Source organism: Oncorhynchus mykiss, chromosome 8, assembly GCF_057628025.1.
Source record: "Oncorhynchus mykiss isolate SJ-2025 chromosome 8, ASM5762802v1, whole genome shotgun sequence".
Classification (NCBI taxonomy): domain Eukaryota; kingdom Metazoa; phylum Chordata; class Actinopteri; order Salmoniformes; family Salmonidae; genus Oncorhynchus; species Oncorhynchus mykiss.
The window spans coordinates 76873061-76886369 of NC_143029.1; the positions used below are offsets into that span (position 1 = coordinate 76873061).

The 13309-nt window shown below is 42.2% G+C and overlaps 3 protein-coding genes across 5 annotated transcripts in view; 1 reads left to right on the top strand and 2 right to left on the bottom strand.

The window, feature by feature from the left end:
• The window catches only part of nedd8 (neural precursor cell expressed, developmentally down-regulated 8), a 44690-nt gene extending 31415 nt beyond the window's left edge, over positions 1-13275 (top strand). For 2 of the 3 annotated variants that reach the window (XM_090242391.1, XM_090242392.1), the window contains exons 2-5: positions 11327-11386; positions 12534-12581; positions 12738-12820; positions 12926-13275. In XM_090242391.1, the coding sequence (XP_090098517.1) occupies positions 11369-11386; positions 12534-12581; positions 12738-12820; positions 12926-13043 (267 nt within the window). In that variant the 5' untranslated portion in view covers positions 11327-11368 and the 3' untranslated portion in view covers positions 13044-13275. 3 annotated transcript variants of the gene reach the window in all.
• On the bottom strand, positions 28-2640 carry LOC110530611 (zona pellucida sperm-binding protein 3-like). The gene is made up of 11 exons (XM_036986251.2): positions 2483-2640; positions 2139-2323; positions 1959-2062; positions 1588-1679; positions 1248-1428; positions 974-1079; positions 806-894; positions 633-724; positions 403-510; positions 243-284; positions 28-158 (listed from the first exon to the last, which is right to left on the bottom strand). Exons 1-10 carry the CDS (start codon positions 2544-2546, stop codon positions 268-270), a joined length of 1038 nt encoding a protein of 345 aa, XP_036842146.2. The 5' UTR covers positions 2547-2640; the 3' UTR covers positions 28-158; positions 243-267.
• LOC110530613 (zona pellucida sperm-binding protein 3-like) lies at positions 8441-11053 on the bottom strand. The gene is made up of 11 exons (XM_036986259.2): positions 10896-11053; positions 10552-10736; positions 10372-10475; positions 10001-10092; positions 9661-9841; positions 9387-9492; positions 9219-9307; positions 9046-9137; positions 8816-8923; positions 8656-8697; positions 8441-8571 (listed from the first exon to the last, which is right to left on the bottom strand). The coding sequence occupies exons 1-10, from the start codon at positions 10957-10959 to the stop codon at positions 8681-8683; spliced, it is 1038 nt and encodes a 345-aa protein (XP_036842154.1). The 5' UTR covers positions 10960-11053; the 3' UTR covers positions 8441-8571; positions 8656-8680.
• Positions 13276-13309: the final 34 nt, after the last annotated feature.

The window sequence follows — 13309 nt, forward strand, 5'->3', positions numbered from 1 at the left end:
GACAACCATTAGAAACAAACACCATTGTAAAGTACTCATTTTATTGAAACATGCTCAAGTCAAAGGACTTCATATCCATACTGGGGATAGTGGAAAGTGATGCACCCTTCAGGCCACCTACAAATAGATGGCTGTAGAGACAGAAAAGACAGCCATCCCTGTAACAGGTTGAAGAATTGTTAGTAACATGCATCTCATTGCCGTTGGGGGATTTTACAGTAAAATAACCAGCACACACACACCTGACAAGCAAAGTGTTCCAGACCATTACACCAACCAGTCAACTGAATACAGAACACAATGACAGATGAGTAGGTTACAGGTTCAAGTTCATTTGGCATCAAAGCTGATACAATTAAAAGCCAAGTGTAAACTATAGTCTTCAATGCCAAAATCACCAACCTTGTTCTACAGTAGGATATTTTACAAATTCACTGGGGATCCGGGTTTCAGAGTTTTCCACTATTGTGAGCGGTCCAAGAACAGAGTTTTGAACCAGGCCCTGGGGTTCTGAGAAAAATATATATATAAATTACTTCAAGCTGCAGTCCCATCAGAACTCAAGAGTGATCAGCTCAAATGAATATGGAACTACAGTTTAGTCAGGCTTGAAATGAAGTGCCTCAAAATACCTGAATCCACACCCCTCTTCAACCGAGGCTTGCAACTCGAGTCACAGCACTTGCAGAGGTCACTTTGAGACGGGTCGTCCAGCAGCTCCCATCTATGAATAAAAAAAAGTTGGCTGTTGCATTGGCACTAACATCATTATGGTCCAATGTTAAAGAATGTGACCAATACTTACTCTCCAGTCTCTTTAATGTAGTGGCAGGCCTTCTTTTCTATATCAAAAACCTCAGGGTCCCATGCAACAAGCTTACAATGAATATACACCTGGGGTGAAATAAGAGAACAGTCAAGAGCTACAGTATGAAAACAACCCAGTCATACCGAGAACTTGTGGTCCACTCACTTCCTCGCCTAAGGCAAACTTGAAGGACTGCAGGTAAAGCAGAATAGCAGACGAGTGGTACCTAGGCAGGAACCTGGAGTTCCCATTCTTCCCATCTGCAAGGCAACTGAAAATGCATTGTGCAATGAGCAGACAAACAGAACTTCCATCCAGCAAATAAGCTAACTTTAAAATGTATTCAATACTTTTCAACATTCGAGTAGGCTGTGTAGCGCTAGGCAGTCAAAAACCAAAACGTGCACCCTACATGGCCATAGCCAGGTCTGGTACATACCCCTTGTTGGTGATGATGGGGTACACCAGGCTCGCAGACTGCAGTTCTGGTGTTGTGGCTGCCACACACTCCTCCAAGAGCAGCAGCAAGGGCTGATGGTCCTTCTGATCCACTGCTGCCCAGATGGGGATGAAAGAGCCCAGGGGAAACAGGCTGCTCTTAGCCAGACCAGTAAGGTCTTCTACATGCAACAGAGAGGGGAAGGGGCGCAATGCTCATACGTACTGTACAGCCACAGGTTTCAACTAGCTTTGGGCAGTGTCCTCTGCTAGGAATTCCTTTACCAGGTAAGTTGACTGAACATATTCTTACAATAATTGATGTTGTATGAGTCACTCACCATTGAGGAGTGCCATGTGGAAAACCAATCCTCCATGACCCTCAGCACTACCATAGGCAGGGATAAGGAATGGGGGAATCCATCCCTCAGGTCTACATACAAGGGAGAATGTTTAGTTTAATAACGAAGGTGGCAAAGGCTTAGGAAGATTTGATTCCAACACCATAGCTAGAGTACACTACACCCAATAGAGCCCTAAAACGCTCAACTCAGTTCCACTGCATTTTTAAAAAACTCATTCCCCTCTAATTAGGGACTGATTTAGACCCGTGACACCAGGTGTGTGCAATTAATGATAAAGTAGAACCGAAAGACAGCAGGCGCCAGACCTCTTAGGGTAAGAGTTGAGTACCCCTGGCATAGATGGTTACCTTATGTAAACACACTTAATATGGTGACTAATGGCAGCAGGTTTGGGCTTTCGGTTAGGTCTGTAAGTCAGGCTGGTTGAATAGATGTGTTTTTTGCCAGTCACCTGGGGAATAGAAGGAGAAGCATTAGTCGTCGCAGGATCCAAAATGGCATACATTGGGTCAAGAGTTAGACATTACCCGTTTCTTGATGGCACAGCCATTGAGGTTGTAGTGGAATGTCGCCATCCCTTCTCCCGTGGGAAGAACAGAAAATGTGGACGGAACACAGTGTCCAAGGAAAAGACGGGCAGCATGTTCAACCAACTCTGGACTGACCTTCCATGTCACTTTAATGGAGTGTTTCTCACAATCCACATTAAAATCTAAAAATATAAATTTGATAATGTCATCATTCACATCTCAAGAGCCAACACCACAACTTGGCTAGTCTGTTAGGCGGTCAGCATGAGATAAGTAGCCTATTCAAGTTAACATGGTATCAGCGCTACATAATCATATTATGCGTTCATTATTAGACGTACCTTCATTGGCAGCGCTTGCTGCTACGACAGCCAAAACAATTGCACATTGCCAAAGGAGAGACATGACTGAATGATCTAGGAGTGCCTACAAACTAGAAATATTTATGGACCAATTGATCCTAATCATCTTAATTCTGAACACCTGTGCGAGGTCAAGGAGCGATAATTATAGACCTAAAAACTTACCAACATCGTCAGTTTTGGTATTTCCTGGTCTGAAAACATCCTTGAATTGTTATGGGTTTTAAAAGTAAAAATTGTAATAGTCACATATTTTCCCCATAAAGTAGTCTGCAAAGCGTCTCACAAAACACGATGGACAGACGGAATAGTGACTTACACAGGAAATAAAGTTGAATCAAAAAGATTGAACAATCTGGTTTGCTCAATTTGACAGTACCACACTAGGTGTGGATTAGGTATTTTTTACATCGATTTAAAGCGTATTTTATGCGACTGTCAAAATGCTGATCAAGGATAATGTAAGACCAGCCATTTAATTGGTGGCCAAGCCTGCTAGTTTACATACTGAATGATCATCTCATCACCGATCTAGCTATCTGCCGTAGCTAAATATATGAATAGATCTGAAAAGCGCTATATAGTGGGCATTGCAGCAGGCCATTGGCATACCCGTATAGAATGCAGAGTTGGCTAACGTTAACTATACTGAACCAAAATGTAAACGCCGCAAGCAACAATGAAAGATTTTTCTGAGTTACATTTCATATAAGGAAATCAGTCATTTGAAGTAAATTCATTAGGCCCCAATCTATGGATTTCACAGGACTGGGCAGGGGCACAGCCATGGGTGGGACTGGGAGTGCAGGGGTGCAGCAATGGATGGGACTGGGAGTGCAAGTGCGCAGCCACAGGGGAGCCAGGCCAAGCCAATCAGAATGAGTTCTTCCCCACAAAAGGGCTTTATTACAGACAGAAATACTCCTCAGTTTCATCAGCTGTCAGGGTTGCTGGTTTCAGAGGATCCCTCAGGTGAAGAAGCCAGATGTGGACGTCCTGGGCTGGAGTGGTTACACGTGGTCTGCGGTTGTGAGGCCGGTTGGACGTACTGCCAAATTCTCTAAAACGACATTGGAGGCGGCTTATGGTAGAAAAATTAACAGTCAATTTTCTGGCAAAAGCTTTGGTGGACTTTCCTACAGTCAGCATGGCAATTGCATTTTGCATGCTATTTTGTATGCTATTGTATGTGTGAACGATGGCTAGCTCCTCGAATGATCCCAGTCCCTCCTATTGTGCATCTGTTGTAGAAAGAGGCGACGATTCTCAGAACAGATGTGCTCTACAAATGTTTATTTCCTTTTGGATGCAGGTATGTGGTTTTATCTATGTAAAATATGTTATGTATAATAAGGAGAGACTGTATTAATTTTTGTATTCAAAAATAATTTTGATGCACTGAGAGAAAGAGGCGACGATTCTCAGAACATATGTGCTCTACAAATGTTTTATTTCCTTTTGGATGCAGATGCAAGATGCAGAGAGTGAGTTCTGCTTAATTAAAACTACCTGATCTCCAAAGTCCACGTCTATAGCCTCAATCAACCACACACAACGCAGAGTTACAGCGGTGCAGTATAGCACCGGTTACATTAACAACCTCCAGCTGCAGGTGTAACCGGTACCTTTCTGCGTTGGGTTCTGGTAAGGTGTAGGTGGAAGATAAGGCTTTGGACACAATTCAGCCAGTTGTCTCTCTTTTAATGACTGCATGGAATGGATACAAATACAAGGCAAAAGTTACTGCTGCAGTCTGGACTCCATACATGTATATTTGCCTCTCCTCATCACGCTCTGAGCAAACTCCCGTTGATGACATCACAGCATTAACACAATTTAGAAATGAAATACAATACAATAATTCACTCTTGAAAGTATTGTAATACATCTTAAAATAACCTTAAAATAATACATTAAAATAAATATGAGGGATTTTTGGTGAAATACATCAAGTATATTTTACACCTGTTACACAGGCAATCAATCACTAATCATTAGTTTGAACTCATTCCAGTCTTGCAATTAATTATCAGATACTTATGCTGCGTTTGTAACCAAGTGGGAGATGTGAATTTACCAGTTGTGAAGTCGTAACTAGTTGGATGCATTCCCGTGCTCTGAACTCGTTGAGAAACGCTGATTGGCTAATGGCCAACAAGCTGCATAAACAATAAACTGAAAGTACAGCTATCGTGCTTGTAAACAAACTATAGTGTTCAAAAACCATATTAATAGATTGCCTTATCGCTGATTGGCCTAGCAAGTAAAACACTGGAATGGTAGATTTGCAGTGGAAGAATGTGCAAAGTAGAAATAAAAATAATAAATTAATAAATAAAAATAAATAAATACAGTAGGGATATAGAGGTAGTTGTTTGGGCTAAATTATAGGTGGGCTATGTACAGGTGCAGTAATCTATGAGCTGCTCTGACAGCTGGTGCTTAAAGCTAGTGAGGGAGATAAGTGTTTCCAGTTTCAGAGATTTTTGTAGTTCGTTCCAGTCATTGGCAGCAGAGAACTGGAAGGAGAGGCGGCCAAAGAAATAATTGGTTTTGGGGGTGACCAGAGAGATATACCTGCTGGAGCGCGTGCTACAGGTGGGTGATGCTATAGTGACCAGCGAGCTGGTGACATCAGAGGTCAGCATGTGGGAGCTCAGGATGATAGACAAGTTTCCCACTAGTAATTACCAGTTGGATGGCCATTCAAGTGGAATTTTCCCAGTCATATATGGTGAATTACCACTTGGTTACTGAACACAGCATTAGGTTGCGATCCCTTGCTCAGACAGTACATGCATCCAGGCGTTGTAAGATCTGGCTGGCCTCAGCAAAGCCTGGTCAGAGGAACACACCCTTAATCTTGTGCCAATAAAACTGATTGTGGTTCCATGGCTGCGTTTACACAAGCATCCCATTTCTGATCTTTTGCCCCATATCTGATCTGATTGAGTCAAAAGACCAATGAGTGGGAAAATACCAGAATTGGGCAGCCTGTTAAAACACAGTCATATCTGTCTCATCAGATCAGTAGGCAGGTTTCCATTGACCCAGGCTTATTCGACAAAAGAACTGTTGCAAAAAATATCATTGCTACAAGTGTAGAAATGGCAGATATAAGAAACATTTTCTGAGGATTGACAACAAAAAAAAAATCCGTTTGAAATGGGGCAAATTTAATTTGGTTAAACTTTCTTGCATGATGGAAACTTTGTTTTTTTCTAATAAATGATGATTGCCAAATCATTTTGAAGGTAGAACATCATCCAGTGGGTCTAACTATAAAGTTCCACTGCATTTAATTATAAATGCCTACTGCATGCGAAATCATTTTTTCTACAATAAAAATGTTTATTTGCAGGACAAGGATTGTCCAGACTTTCAAGAATGCCTGATTTGCTTTGGCTTGCTTTTATGATTGACTGGGTGGATGCAAGCTTCACCATTCAATTATTTCAGATCTAGAGGAGTGCAATTATAATATGGCATGAGACAATTATTGCATTCTGTACATGCTGGCTTTCGAGGGCTACCTGAGACATGAAACAGATAGCCTGTATGCACTGCCACCTGTCTCAAATGTATTAATTCACATTTTTCCTAAATGGGTAATAAAAACTCTTCAACCACTTCATATTTATTTGACACTGGGTGTTAGCAATTTTTGTTGATGTGACGAGATAAGAAATGAAAACGCACCGTAGCAGGCAATTCAATTGTAATAGCTAGTGATCTCATGGAAGGAAGAAAGCAATACTGCATTTCCAGAGTATTTGAACAGGTACAGAAAGAGACTTAAGCTAGTTTGGAATTGGAACTTTCCCATTTCTTCGTGTACGGTTAGGCTAGGTTCAGAATAGGAATTAGGTTACGGGTCAGTTGACCTGGCGGAGAGGATGGGAATCCAAAACACATTGAATAAGGAAAGGCAGTTGGCAGGTAGACTGGTAGACTGGTTTTAACAGTTTTATGAAGCAGCACCCAGGATTATCCATCCGTATATCCCACAAGCAACCAGTCTGGCTCGAGCTGTAGGCTTCACACCCACCATGACCTCTACCCCTGCCACATCAACCTCCAACACAACTTCCACCTGTTGTGTCAGAGTCCAAATTCTTTAGGTAACATTAATAAATAAGATGTTTTATCAATTTTCCTAAGTATGCTTATGTGGGGAAAGTTACTTGTGCCCCAGAGAGGGGAGAGATCAGGCTTGTCTTCTTATGGGAATGTGTCTGTAACTATTACATGTCCCCTCTGAGGTTGTCCTTATCTTGATTTAGTGTAAAGCCTAGGAGGCTCACTGTCTTTTCTGATCTTGCCCAGGAGGGGGTGTATTTGAGATGGGAGTATCTCAAATTGACAATTGACATATGCCATTGGATGAGGTAATGTTTTGGTCCTAAGTGGTACCAAGAAGTAGATAAGAACTTCGTTTAGGAGACCAAACTGAACGATAATTTATAGCTAATGCTGTCTGGCTATGGGATACTCCTCTCTCAAGTAAAGTCTTCCTTTGTAATGTTCCTAAGATCTGTTATTTGTCATGTGAGTTGAGAGGGGTGTGTCTTCACTATAAATGATACTAAGAATTGTTTTGTAAGCACTCAGAATTCATTTATAGACACTGAATTGATCTGAGAGTCACAGGGCTATGGTGAAGCTCATAAACAAATATGGACTTGATATAACTGACTTGCGTGTGGTTTGCTCTCATTTGGTAATACAGGACATTTCCACGACACACCCCACAGGTCTCCAGTGACCTTCCTCCAAATATTGGTAAGGGAAACGTCAGCACACATTTAACTAGGCAAGTCAGTAAAGAACAAATTCTTATTTAAAATGACCGCCTACCCCAGCCAAACCCTAACAATGCTGGGCCAATCATGCGCCGCCGTACGGGACTCCCAATCACGGCCGGTCGATTAAGGGTCTGTAGTTACGCCTCCAGTACTGAAATGCAGTGCCTTAGACCTCTGTGCCACTCGGGAGCCCATCATTATTGAACCAATAGTCGTGAGTTCCTGTTCAAGAGTACCAGGTCTACAAACAGCAGCCATAGTGGAGTCACCCCCCAGGCCAAGGAAAAGGCCAAGTCAGCTACAGTCGACATCGTCACCCCACAAGAGGTTCCTGGAGGACAACGCAAAGAAATCATTTTAAAAAGGGAGAAAGAAACCTGTGACGCTTGGTCTGTAATGAGTTCTGTTACCAGATACAGTGCAAGTACTGGGCTCATGAGCTATGATGAAATTTAACTGGGGTGGGATTCATTTGTGACCTGTCAGAGGGGAAATGCCAGTGTTATGAAATGTTTCATCAGTTATATGTCAATGAATGTGCCAAAACCAGTTTGCTCTTGAACTGCTGGGATTTTCAATCTTGCCTTATGCCAATGATAGTCTAGTTAACCTGTTAGAAAGGTAGACATTTTTGCCAGTGAGGTATGAAAGACTGAAACCAAGATATAATCTTTGGGGTATATTCCCCTGATGGGCACTCTCCTAACAAAAACACACATTTAAACTAAGGTCAACTACAGCCATTTTCCTGAATTGTTACCTAAGCATGGCCATCAGCCACCTACAATCCCTAAACTTGGCTTGTCAATTTCATCTTGGGGTGGGCTACTGCTGAAAAAGTATAGCCAACAATAAGCAGGTTCACTTATGACAAGCTTTCAAATAGCGTTACCATTGCATGAACACCTGCTGTGAATATCATTAGAAAACTGATTATGCCAAGAGAAGAAAGTGTTACAGTTCAAGAGTGATCAGGACACTGGGAAGTCCAGAACAATGAGCACTCATTGAGATCATCTGGATGGTCACCTCTTGGCTATTTTGTGTAGATACCAGCTCCGCACTACTGGATTTAAGGTACATCTCATCAGGATCATAGCATTTTGACAACCATTAGAAACAAACACCATTGTAAAGTACTCATTTTATTGAAACATGCTCAAGTCAAAGGACTTCATATCCATACTGGGGATAGTGGAAAGTGATGCACCCTTCAGGCCACCTACAAATAGATGGCTGTAGAGACAGAAAAGACAGCCATCCCTGTAACAGGTTGAAGAATTGTTAGTAACATGCATCTCATTGCCGTTGGGGGATTTTACAGTAAAATAACCAGCACACACACACCTGACAAGCAAAGTGTTCCAGACCATTACACCAACCAGTCAACTGAATACAGAACACAATGACAGATGAGTAGGTTACAGGTTCAAGTTCATTTGGCATCAAAGCTGATACAATTAAAAGCCAAGTGTAAACTATAGTCTTCAATGCCAAAATCACCAACCTTGTTCTACAGTAGGATATTTTACAAATTCACTGGGGATCCGGGTTTCAGAGTTTTCCACTATTGTGAGCGGTCCAAGAACAGAGTTTTGAACCAGGCCCTGGGGTTCTGAGAAAAATATATATATAAATTACTTCAAGCTGCAGTCCCATCAGAACTCAAGAGTGATCAGCTCAAATGAATATGGAACTACAGTTTAGTCAGGCTTGAAATGAAGTGCCTCAAAATACCTGAATCCACACCCCTCTTCAACCGAGGCTTGCAACTCGAGTCACAGCACTTGCAGAGGTCACTTTGAGACGGGTCGTCCAGCAGCTCCCATCTATGAATAAAAAAAAGTTGGCTGTTGCATTGGCACTAACATCATTATGGTCCAATGTTAAAGAATGTGACCAATACTTACTCTCCAGTCTCTTTAATGTAGTGGCAGGCCTTCTTTTCTATATCAAAAACCTCAGGGTCCCATGCAACAAGCTTACAATGAATATACACCTGGGGTGAAATAAGAGAACAGTCAAGAGCTACAGTATGAAAACAACCCAGTCATACCGAGAACTTGTGGTCCACTCACTTCCTCGCCTAAGGCAAACTTGAAGGACTGCAGGTAAAGCAGAATAGCAGACGAGTGGTACCTAGGCAGGAACCTGGAGTTCCCATTCTTCCCATCTGCAAGGCAACTGAAAATGCATTGTGCAATGAGCAGACAAACAGAACTTCCATCCAGCAAATAAGCTAACTTTAAAATGTATTCAATACTTTTCAACATTCGAGTAGGCTGTGTAGCGCTAGGCAGTCAAAAACCAAAACGTGCACCCTACATGGCCATAGCCAGGTCTGGTACATACCCCTTGTTGGTGATGATGGGGTACACCAGGCTCGCAGACTGCAGTTCTGGTGTTGTGGCTGCCACACACTCCTCCAAGAGCAGCAGCAAGGGCTGATGGTCCTTCTGATCCACTGCTGCCCAGATGGGGATGAAAGAGCCCAGGGGAAACAGGCTGCTCTTAGCCAGACCAGTAAGGTCTTCTACATGCAACAGAGAGGGGAAGGGGCGCAATGCTCATACGTACTGTACAGCCACAGGTTTCAACTAGCTTTGGGCAGTGTCCTCTGCTAGGAATTCCTTTACCAGGTAAGTTGACTGAACATATTCTTACAATAATTGATGTTGTATGAGTCACTCACCATTGAGGAGTGCCATGTGGAAAACCAATCCTCCATGACCCTCAGCACTACCATAGGCAGGGATAAGGAATGGGGGAATCCATCCCTCAGGTCTACATACAAGGGAGAATGTTTAGTTTAATAACGAAGGTGGCAAAGGCTTAGGAAGATTTGATTCCAACACCATAGCTAGAGTACACTACACCCAATAGAGCCCTAAAACGCTCAACTCAGTTCCACTGCATTTTTAAAAAACTCATTCCCCTCTAATTAGGGACTGATTTAGACCTGTGACACCAGGTGTGTGCAATTAATGATAAAGTAGAACCGAAAGACAGCAGGCGCCAGACCTCTTAGGGTAAGAGTTGAGTACCCCTGGCATAGATGGTTACCTTATGTAAACACACTTAATATGGTGACTAATGGCAGCAGGTTTGGGCTTTCGGTTAGGTCTGTAAGTCAGGCTGGTTGAATAGATGTGTTTTTTGCCAGTCACCTGGGGAATAGAAGGAGAAGCATTAGTCGTCGCAGGATCCAAAATGGCATACATTGGGTCAAGAGTTAGACATTACCCGTTTCTTGATGGCACAGCCATTGAGGTTGTAGTGGAATGTCGCCATCCCTTCTCCCGTGGGAAGAACAGAAAATGTGGACGGAACACAGTGTCCAAGGAAAAGACGGGCAGCATGTTCAACCAACTCTGGACTGACCTTCCATGTCACTTTAATGGAGTGTTTCTCACAATCCACATTAAAATCTAAAAATATAAATTTGATAATGTCATCATTCACATCTCAAGAGCCAACACCACAACTTGGCTAGTCTGTTAGGCGGTCAGCATGAGATAAGTAGCCTATTCAAGTTAACATGGTATCAGCGCTACATAATCATATTATGCGTTCATTATTAGACGTACCTTCATTGGCAGCGCTTGCTGCTACGACAGCCAAAACAATTGCACATTGCCAAAGGAGAGACATGACTGAATGATCTAGGAGTGCCTACAAACTAGAAATATTTATGGACCAATTGATCCTAATCATCTTAATTCTGAACACCTGTGCGAGGTCAAGGAGCGATAATTATAGACCTAAAAACTTACCAACATCATCAGTTTTGGTATTTCCTGTTCTCTAAACATCCTTGAATTTTTATGGGTTTTAAAAGTAAAAATTGTAATAGTCACATATTTTCCCCATAAAGTAGTCTGCATAGCGGAACCTATGTCTCACAAAACACGATGAACGGACGGAATAGTGACTTACACAGGAAATAAAGGTGAATCAAAAAGATTGAACAATCTGGTTTGCTCAATTTGACAGTACCACACTAGGTGTGGATTAGGTATTTTTTACATCGATTTAAAGCGTATTTTATGCGACAATCAAAATGCTGATCAAGGTTAAGGTAAGACCAGCCATTTAATTGGTGGCCGGGACCGCTAGTTTACATACTGAATGATCATCTCATCACCGATCTAGCTATCTGCCGTAGCTAAATATATGAATAGATCTGAAAAGCGCTATATAGTGGACATTGCAGCAGGCCATTGACATTGAAACAGTCATCCCCGTATATAATGTAGAGTTAGCTAACATTAACTATACTGAACCAAAATATAATCTCCACAAGTAACAATTAAAAATTTTTCAGAGTGTATATTTCATATAAGGAAATCAGTCAATTCCATTAAATTCATTAGGCCCCAATCTATGGATTTCACAGGACTGGGCAGGGGCGCAGCCATGGGTGGGACTGGGAGTGCAGGGGTGCAGCAATGGATGGGACTGGGAGTGCAAGTGCGCAGCCACAGGGGAGCCAGGCCAAGCCAATCAGAATGAGTTTTCCCCCCAAAAAGGGCTTTATTACAGACAGAAATATTCCTCAGTTTCATCAGCTGTCAGGGTGGATGGTTTCAGAGGATCCCTCAGGTGAAGAAGCCATATGTGGACGTCCTGGGCTGGAGTGGTTACACGTGGTCTGCAGTTGAGGCAGGTTGGACATACTGCCAAATTCTCTAAAATGACGCCGGAGGCAGCTTATGGTAGAGAAATGAACATTAAATTCTCTGGCAACAGCTTTGGTGGACTTTCCTGCAGTCAGCATGACAATTGCACGCTCCCTCAAAACTTGACACATCTGTGGCATTGTGTTGTGACAAAACATTTTAGAGCAGCCTTTTATTGTCCCCAAGTGGATCGATTGTTTTGGCAAAGGAAAACTGTCTGCCATCTTTTATATCAGCTCATGAAATATGAGACCAACACTTTACATGTTGCATTTATATTTTTGTTCAGTATAACTAATTTACTTTAGGTAGCTTACTACCATATTAAGTTAAGTTGTATGGCCATTGTCCTATGTTTGAGCTGCTTTGCTCACCCAGTCTTCATCTTAATCCAGACAGGATACAAGGCCTCACTTCGTACAATAAACAGGTGCTGTTGAACCATAGCCATTACCCACTAATTTAGGCCAATCCTTATAAGATGTTGCTGTTTAGTGCAATATTGTATTTTATGCTCTGAAATTATCAATTATTTTACTGTTACAGACTCTCACTGGCAAAGAAATAGAGATCGACATTGAGCCCACAGACAAGGTATGAAACATTACATTACTCCGGAGGTTGATGATATTAATCTCATGGATTTGCTTTCTATGTGTAATATTTAGATTACTCATGTCAGCATACATTGCTGGGGAGTGACGTCCTAGTAAAGACATTTAGCTCATATGCTTTCTTGTACACATGAAGGTGGAGAGAATTAAAGAAAGAGTGGAAGAGAAGGAGGGGATTCCACCTCAACAACAAAGACTAATCTACAGTGGAAAACAGATGTTAGTGATCAACCCTTCCATCACAATCTTGTCATGAAACATCAGTTCCATTTAATCAAGTGGTGGCATTACATCTTGGATGTTTTATCTGCTCCCATCCCTCAGGAACGATGAGAAGACTGCTGCAGACTACAAGATCCAGGGAGGCTCAGTTCTGCATCTGGTCCTGGCGCTAAGAGGAGGGCTAGTCTGCCACTGTAACAGAATACAACTCATCGTCTAGTGGGCAGTGGGGCCGGCCTTGTGCCAACCCACATGTTTCTGTCATTGTCACTCACACCATTTTGCAACACAGAGCAGCAAATTGCCACTGGTGTGGCACTAATGTTCTTAGGCCTCCTGGGCCTCAGCAAACAAAGGACCTTCTGCTATAAATCTTCTGTGTAGATTGTTTTTGTAACCACCTCTTGCTTTAAGTTCAAGTATTTTGCTTGTGATTAAAAAGGTAAAGTTGACTATTTTTGTTTTGAAGTACATGGCTATATGGCT

Coding starts and splice junctions, on each gene's coding strand:
- LOC110530611 (XM_036986251.2), bottom strand. CDS start 2,546: ATGTCTCTCCTTTGGCAATGTGCAATTGTTTTGGCTGTCGTAGCAGCA. Junction 725..805: donor TACATTAAAGAGACTGGAGA/GTAAGTATTGGT, acceptor TTTTATTCATAG/ATGGGAGCTGCTGGACGACC. Junction 511..632: donor GAAGAGGGGTGTGGATTCAG/GTATTTTGAGGC, acceptor TATTTTTCTCAG/AACCCCAGGGCCTGGTTCAA.
- LOC110530613 (XM_036986259.2), bottom strand. CDS start 10,959: ATGTCTCTCCTTTGGCAATGTGCAATTGTTTTGGCTGTCGTAGCAGCA. Junction 10,093..10,371: donor ATTAAGTGTGTTTACATAAG/GTAACCATCTAT, acceptor CCTTGTATGTAG/ACCTGAGGGATGGATTCCCC. Junction 9,308..9,386: donor AGTTTGCCTTAGGCGAGGAA/GTGAGTGGACCA, acceptor ATTTCACCCCAG/GTGTATATTCATTGTAAGCT.